This window comes from Juglans microcarpa x Juglans regia, chromosome 3S, assembly GCF_004785595.1.
Source record: "Juglans microcarpa x Juglans regia isolate MS1-56 chromosome 3S, Jm3101_v1.0, whole genome shotgun sequence".
In the NCBI taxonomy this organism is placed as follows: Eukaryota; Viridiplantae; Streptophyta; class Magnoliopsida; order Fagales; family Juglandaceae; genus Juglans; species Juglans microcarpa x Juglans regia.
The window spans coordinates 11,826,193-11,835,416 of NC_054599.1; the positions used below are offsets into that span (position 1 = coordinate 11,826,193).

Here is a 9,224-nt window from a genome sequence, read left to right on the forward strand (position 1 = left end):
AACTTGGGATAATTGGAATTCTATAATAAGGAAGAATAAATTGTGTGGGATTTGCTAGGTGAAATCAAATGCTCTAGATCTATTCTTATTATCTTTAAAATCTTTATTTTAATACTATTTTCTTCAGTTTAATTTAGATAATCTATTCCTCAAATTTATGTTTTCCAAATAGTAATTAATTCAGTCAATTTCAATATTCAAGAGCATAATTATTCTCTGTGGATTCGACATCCATATTCTTTAAAACACTTTACTACTTGTTACGATTCTGTGCACTCGCAGATATTTTTATGCCAACATCCGACATTACTGGGCCCTATGCTTTGTTTGCTAGGCTGTATAACCCTGTACAATAGCTTGCATCTGCCTCCATTGTGATTTCCAAAGAGAGTTTTTCCTTGCCACGACCAAGAATTGTGATAAGTTTCCCTCCTGTAGTTGGGCCGCGTCAGTCACGTCAGGTAGTGCATAGTAGTGTTAGGAGGCTTCCAAGTGGGGGATCAATGGAGACGAAAGGAGGGAGCTTGAAGTTTTGATGGGGGCGATGGACTAGAGAAAGAATGTAGAAGAAAGAAGAGGCATCAAGGGAGTAGCGCTTTATCAGTAGCCCAACGACATCATTTGGTAAATGTAACTCCCCGTTCCCGGAGGTCTGGAGAGTTAACTCTTAATACCTAAAATCAACTTAAATAATACAACTATAAAATCCAGAAAATCCCATAAAATATTAATCCATTTAATCAATCCAAATATCTAAGTTCCTCCATGGGGAAAATAAAGAAAATCTCAATAACATAAATTGAAAACTCTCCAAAACTCGAAATTATCCTTAACTCATCAAATCAAAATACCCGAAAAATAAGATCAATTTACTAACTACGACTCTCAAATAAGCACTTGTACCCTCAGACACTTATTCCACTTCGATCATCACACCTTGCTAAAACTTCTTACTCTTGTTCTCCAGCTGAACCATCAAAATTATCTGAAAAATATACGGAGATAAGAGGTGAGTTATCAACAACTCAGTAAGCAGAGAACATATACCAGTGTGTAAACATGAGCATTTACAGAAATCAGAATGCAGAACAAAACATTTTCATTTTCAGAGTGCGGAAGCAAAACATGTTATCAAAATATCAGAGCGAAGATTTAGAAACAGTTTCATTAAAAAATATCATTTGACATAGCATAAATGATCATCATCATCATCATCAGAACATCATATTAGAACAGAAGCCATGTATAACCCCCGTGATAGGGTTGTGCAATCTGCTAATAGCCAAGCAGAACATCAATCACTCTGTCACAATGCACTCAAAACAGAGACCACTACTATAACCCGTGGCAAGGCCGTATCCACTATTATAACCCGTGGTTGGGCCATATCCACTATTATCACCTGTGGTTGGGTCATATCCACTATTATAACCCGTGGCTGGGCCGTATCCACTATTATTACCCGTGGTTAGGCCGTATCCACTATTATAACCCGTGACAGGGCCGTAACTGAATAGAACGGAAACATAATCAAATTCAGAATCAAAGAGTCATGCCAAAGGTTTTCAGAAATCACATCTTATCCAAACAGAGTACTGAACAAAATCATATTATCTTCGTAATCAAAACTGATCCAAAGCATATTTACAATATTTATACACAAATTTTTATATTCGCTCTTTTGCATAAATCAGAAATAGAATGTAAAAAATAAGCTCATGTCTACACCAGTCATGATGGAAAATACTTTATTCTTAAACAAAATCTCATGAATAATGTAGAACAAATAACTCAGCTAGTTCAAATTTATTTTCGTAACCAAATATGTATATTTTTCAAAAAGTCAACCTCAGTTCATTTATTTTAATGCAAAGTCTAGTATAGGAACCCCGCTTACCTGGACTTAGCTTTTTTTCAGAATTTTCTTCAAAATGTCGAACAATAATTAATCGTCACCTATAAAATAATCACGTAATTCTCGTAAATTTCCAATTAATCTCGTCTTTCGATATTCAAGCCTGAAACTTCTAAAATAATCCATTTTTAATTCCTCAAACCCAAAATTCTCATTATTCCTAAAATACCAATATCGCTTTCTAAACTCATCAATATCCAACATAATAACTCCGACTAAAACATTAAATTCTAACTTATTTACGGTTGAGATCTTACTATAATTTATAAAACTAAAATAACATAACTATATCGAAGTCATTATAAATAGATAATCATACTTTTGTTTAAATCAAAAATATTCTTTTAAAAGGATTCAAAATAAGATTTTGCACTTACCGATCACTTCAAAAAATTCATCAGTATTTATAAGATAAATATTCCGTTAAAATATCAGTCTCTTACAAAAACCAACTTATCAAAATCATTTCTGTAAACATGGAAAATTTTAAAGTTTACAAATACTTATTAAAGGTTTAAATCACAATAATGGAACTTGTAATTCAAAGGTAATAATGTAAATTTATTTATTTATTAGATCAACTATGCAATAGCTTTCGAAATTCTTCATCATTTGAAAACATGATCAGAGGGCATAACAGTTATTACTCCTATTCTATTAGATTACAGACTTACCCATACAAATATATATATATATGTATATATATATATATATACAACTCTTAAGTCAGCAACATGAAAGAAACAAAAGAAAAGAGGTGCAGCGGCATGGAACTTACGACTAAACTGAGAATATGCGTGGAGGGGCAAGGTGCAAAGGGCTGGCTGGACGAACTGCGATGGTGCAACTGGAGTGCAGAGGAATGCGGCTGAGGTGCCGTTGAGCTGGGCTGAGCAAGAGAGAAAAAGAGAGGGACAGGTGAGCGCGAGAGAGGGCGGAGAGAAAGGAGGGAGTAACTGAGGGAGGTATTAACCGTGAGGGGGTGCTACGGGGTGAGGTGGCTTGAGGGTGTTCAGCGCCCTTTTCCGTGCAGGAGGCAATGGCTTGGAGTGGCTGGTGCAGTGCAGTGGTTCAGTGGGTGGACCTTTGTTTCAGGTGGCTAAAAACAGAGGAATAAACGGCTGGGTTTTCCGTGAGAGGGGTGGCTCGCGGTAGTCTTAACCATCGTGGTTTTTGTGAGGTGGGGTCACAACGTGGTGGGGCTCTCGGGAGAGGGTATTGCAGCGGTTTATGGTGGCTGAACGCTGCTCTGTTTTTGGATACTAAAACAGACTAAACCGAAGCTTGCAGTTGAGGCTACGGGATGTTAGGCGGCAGCTTCATGTGGCTGGGGAGTGGACATGGTGGTGAGGTCTGGACTGAGGTTCACAGTGGAGAGTGGATGAATTGTGTGGTAGCAACGAGTGGTTACAGTCAGTGATGGAGGCTGAGGTGTGAAAAAGAAGAAGTGACAACTCTAGGTTGTCGTTGAGGATGAAGAACGTGCAAATATATAGATGAATGGATGACCAAAAATAAAACCCTAGAGATGAGCGAGTGACGGGCATGCAGATGGAGAAGAGTCGTGCGAGTGAGAAACTACTCATAAACCGATAGTTTTTTCCAAGATTTAAACAAACGGCCAAGATCTCCAAATAAAAAAAAAATCACTACTCGATCCATAACATAAAAACCAAAAAAATAAATAACCTAAAATATCAAGCTCTAAAAAAATAAATAAATAAATAAAATCCATAGTCCAAGCATATAACTTCTGGTTCCGGGTGTTAAATTCTCCCACCCTAAAAAAAATTTTGTCCTCAAAATTTGTTAGTACCACAAGCAAAGCCTAAACATTTATCCGCTACAACCATTCATGCCTACACCAAACGTCAATCATATTGTCAGACCTAATTAATTTTCCAAAATTGTTGAACCTAATATTCCAAATTCTAACCCTCCAATATTGTCGATCGTATTCTCCCATATTTTCCTTAGCCATACATGTTCGCACACACTGCCTTTTCAAGTCTAGAATATAAACCTCCCTAATGCAATTGAAGACCAAATAATAAATTCCAAAATCTCCCCCTAATATAAAACCTCAATAAATACGAAATACACTCTCAAATTATCACTCACCAAAACCACGCTTCCGCTACTCACTCTAACAACTTATAGTCCTAAAACATTGAATCTCATACATCGGAAAAGAACTAACCCCCACATTTAACCAGTCCGTACATTTTTTTTTTTACAACTAACTAACAGAGAACTCTTAAAATAATATAGCATAATCAAAAGTTCCAAGCATAAGTCCTAAATAACCTCGATTCACAAATTTCAAATTCCTAGAAAACCTACTCTCAACCAAACTTCAATATTCTAAGCTATACGATTAAAACAGCACCATGCAAGCATGATTAACCTCGACTCAAATAAAAAGATTTCAAGGAGAAAAAGAGTGAGGTACATGTGATCTCATTGTTATCGCCCTCAGCATCTTCAGCTGTCAATGCAAATATTCGAGCTGGTCCCATTCTACGTTGATTGTTCCCTATGTCGATTTTCGGGGACCTGTGGGTGTATTGGACTTATTCTTGTCGTCTGACAGTAATGGGCATTCTCTGATAAAATGGCCAGTCTTTCCACATCGAAAACTTGACCCATTTTCCTTTCTACACTCCCCAGTGTGTACGTGGTTACAAAACTTGCAAGGGCTATTTGATTGATATCCCTACACTTGCTTTTGCCCCGATCTACTCCCATCATTTCTCTTCTTCCATGGCCCTTGATCCATCACAGATTGAGACCCCTGTGGTGCAATCCTCTTCCTCTGTTCCAGCAGTGATGCGCTTCTTTGAAGGCTCTACTCAAATACTATGGCCTTATTCACCAACTCTGAGAAGTTCCGAATTTGAAAGCCCACAATTCGTTCGTAAATCTTTTCATTCAGCCCCTGTTCAAACTTACAAGCCTTCATCTCCTCATCAGGGATCAAATATGCAGCAAAATGTGATAACTCAATAAATCTAGCTGCGTACTGGTGTACTGTCATAGCTCCCAGTACCAAATTAGCGAACTCCATAGCCTTGTCATCTTGGACAGAGGTTGGAAAAAAGCGTTCCAGAAAGATCTGCTTGAAGTACAGCCAACGAACTATTTCCGTCCCTTCCACTTCTCTGATAGTTCTTTCATAAATCCACCATCTTTTTGCTTCTCCTGTTAGTTTGAATGCAGAGTATAGAACCTTTTGTTCGTCTGTGCAGTTTATAACATGGAGTATCTCCTCAATATCTTGGATCCAGTCTTCTGCTAAGGTTGCATCGCCCTGACCATCGAAGGTGGGAGGATGCATTCGATTAAACTATTCTATGGTGCATCCCCATTCATCATTTGTCGCATTCATATCCGATACACTTCTTTCCCGACAATGAGGTGGCATCCTGACAACTTGGATTATTAAAATATATATAGCTATATATATATATATATATTACAAGAATAAAGGGTTTGTACAAAATAAGCAAATGGTAATAATAGTAAAACAAACATAAATACACATAAAATGCGTACACGCAACAATAGTAACAATATATCTCCAAACTCGAAACCTTCAATTCTAACGAACACCTTGTAAGTGGTCTACAGAAACGTAACGAACCTCAATCAACATAAACATCTCAAAAGATCTATAAAATCCTACCTCTCAAATTCCATAGCACATCTTTCCTAACAACTGAAGATTCTAAAACCTAAAGTACCGATAAAATCACCTCTAACAGTCCACAAATGCCTACACCTTAACTCTGAAAAGTATTTCCTCAAAGTCATGACCCAATGCCTACAAAATTCTAACACCTTAACTTTCATCACTCACCTCATTGTAGTATGCAGAATCTCTAACCTAGCTCTAATACCAACTGTAAGGTCTCATTCCCAGAGGTCCGGAGAGTTAACTCTTAATACCTAAAATCAACTTAAATAATACAACTATAAAATCCAGAAAATCCCATAAAATATTAATTCCATTTAATCAATCCAAATATCTAAGTTCCTCCATGGGGACAATAAAGAAAATCTCAATAACATAAATTGAAAACTCTCCAAAACTCGAAATTATCCTTAACTCATCAAATCAAAATACCAGAAAAATAAGATCAGTTTACTAACTACGACTCTCAAATAAGCATTTGTACCATCAAGCACTTATTCCACTTCGATCATCACACATTGCTAAAACTTCCTACTCTTATTCTCTAGCTGAACCATCAAAATTATCTGAAAAATATATGGAGATAAGGGGTGAGTTATCAACAACTCAGTAAGCAGAGAACATATACCAGTGTGTAAACATGAGCATTTACAGAAATCAGAATGCAGAACAAAACATTTTCATTTTCAGAATGCGGAAGCAAAACATGTTATCAAAATATCAGAGCAAAGATTTAGAAATAGTTTCATTAAAAAATATCCTTTGGCATAGCATAAATGATCATCATCATCATCAGAACATCATATCATAACAGAAGACATGTATAACCCTCGCGGTAGGATTGTGCAATCTGCGGATAGCCAAGCAGAACATAAATCACTCTGTCACCAAGGTGTGCACTCAAAACAGAGACCACTACTATAACCCGTGGTAGGGCCGTATCCACTGTTATAACCCGTGGTTGGGCCGTATCAACTATTATTATCCGTGGTTGGGCCGTATCCACTATTGTAACCCGTGGTTGGGCCGTATCTACTATATAACACGTGGTAGGGCTGTAACTGAACAGAACGGAAACATAATCAAATTCAGAATCAAAGAGTCATGCCAAAGGTTTTCAGAAATCACATCTTATCCAAACAAAGTATTGAACAAAATCATATTATCTTCGTAATCAAAACAGATCCAAAGCATATTTACAATATTTATGCACAAATCTTTATATTCGCTCTTTTTGCATAAATCAGAAATAGAATGTCCAAAATAAGCTCATATCTACACCAGTCATGATGGAAAATACTTTCTTCTTAAACAGAATCTCATGAATAATGCAGAACAAATAACTGAGCTAGTTCAAATTTCTTTTCATAACCAAATATGTATATTTTTCAAAAAGTCAACCTCAGCACATTTTATTTTAATGCAAAGTCTAGCATAGGAACCCCGCTTACCTGGACTTAGCTTTTTTTCAGAATTTTCTTCAAAATGTCGAACAATAATTAATCGTCACCTATAAAATAATCACGTAATTCTCGTAAATTTTCAATTAATCTCCTATTTCGATATTCAAGTCTAAAACTTCTAAAATAATCCATTTTTAATTCCTCAAACCCAAAATTCTCATTATTCCTAAAATACCAACATCACTTTCTAAACTCATCAATATCCAACATAATAACTCCGACTAAAACATTAAATTGTAACTTATTTACGGTTGAGATCTTACTATAATTTATAAAACTAAATTAACATAACTATATCGAAGTCATTATAAATAGATAATCATACTTTTGTTTAAATCAAAAATATTCTTTTAAAATGATTCAAAATAAGATTTTGCACTTACCGATCACTTCAAAAAATTCATCAGTATTTACAAGATAAATATTTCGTTAAAATATCAGTCTCTTACAAAAACCAACTTATCAAAATCATTTCTGTAAACATTGAAAATTTTAAAGTTTACAAATACTTACTAAAGGTTTAAATCACAATAATGGAACTTGTAATTCAAAGGTAATAATGTAAATTTATTTATTTATTAGATCAACTATGCAATAGCTTTCAAAATTCTTCATCATTTGAAAACATGATCAGAGGGCATAACAGTTATTACTCCTATTCTATTAGGTTACAGACTTACCCATATAAATATATATACATGTATATATATATATATACAACTCTTAAGTCAACAACATGAAAAAAACAAAAGAAAAGAGGTGCAGCGGCATGGAACTTACGACTAAACCGAGAATATGCGTGGAGGGGCAAGGTGTGACGGGCTGGCTGGAGGAACCGCGGTGGCGCAATTGGAGTGCAGAGGAATGCGGCGGAGGTGCCGTCGAGCTGGGCTGAGCAAGAGAGAAAAAGAGAGGGAGAGGTGAACACGAGAAAGGGCGGAGAGAAAGGAGGGAGTAACCAAGGGAGGTACTCACCGTGAGGGGGTGCTACGGGCTGAGGTGGTCTAAGGGTGTTCAGCGCCCTTTTCTGTGGGGGTGGCGATGGCTTGGAGTGGCTGGTGCGGTGAAGTACAGTGGTTCAGTGGGTGGACCTCTGTTTCAGGTGGCTAAAAACAGGGGAATAAACGGCTGGGTTTTCCGTGAGAGGGGTGGCTCGCGGTAATCTTAACCATCGTGATTTTCGTGAGGTGGGGTCACAACGTGGTGGGGCTCTCAATGGAGGGTATTGCAGCGGTTTATGGTGGCTAAACGGTGCTCTATTTTTGAATACTAAAACAGAGGAAACCAAAGCTTGCAGTAGAGGCTACGGGATGTTAGGCGGCAACTTCGTGTGTCTGGGGAGTGGGTATGATGGTGACGTCTGGACTAAGGTTCACAGTGGAGAGTGGATGAATTGTGCGCAGCAACGAGTGGGTACAGTCGGTGATGGAGGCTGAGGTTTGAAAAAGAAGAAGCGGCAACTCTAGGTTTTCATTGAGGATGAAGAACGTGCAAATATATAGATGAATGGATGACCAAAAATAAAACCCTAGAGATGAGCGAATAACGTGCATGCGGATGGAGAAGTGTCGTGCAGGTGAGAAACTGCTCCTAAACCAATAGTTTTTTTCCAAGATTTAAACAAACGGCCAAGATCTCCAAATAAAAAAAAAAATCACTACTCGATCCATAACATAAAAACCCAAAAGATAAATAACCTAAAATATCAAGCTCTAAAAAAATAAATAAATAAATAAATTCCATAGTCCAAGCATACAACTTCTGGTTCCGGGTGTTACAGTAAAAGGGAGGGAAATGGAGTCTCTTGCTTGTACAAGAGGAAACGGTTGCATTTTGACCACTCCACTAAATGACACAGTTTCAATTAATTAGCAATGTAGTTCTTTCAGTATTAAAACGATGTAGTTTCATTTACATATTCAGTATGTTATAGCAAAGGGTCATTTCAGTAATTTCCTTAGAACTATTAAAACCCACACCTGAGGGGTTGTTGGGGATCATTCTGGAATCTTTTGAATTGTGAGAACTTTTATGGAGGAATTTGGGTGACCTCGAATACACTTATGCGTATGAATACAGTGGCCTTTATCTTCTTCATTCTCTGATTCTTCTACCAGTACTACCATTAGACTGTGAGCAAGTGAGGAACTAG

The 9,224-nt window shown here is 37.0% G+C and overlaps 1 protein-coding gene across 1 annotated transcript; it reads right to left on the minus strand.

The window, feature by feature from the left end:
* Nucleotides 1-4,763: 4,763 nt before the first annotated feature.
* LOC121258691 lies at nucleotides 4,764-5,252 on the minus strand. Its single transcript, XM_041160235.1, has one exon. It carries the CDS (start codon nucleotides 5,250-5,252, stop codon nucleotides 4,764-4,766), a length of 489 nt encoding a protein of 162 aa, XP_041016169.1.
* Between the last annotated feature and the right edge of the window lie 3,972 nt (nucleotides 5,253-9,224).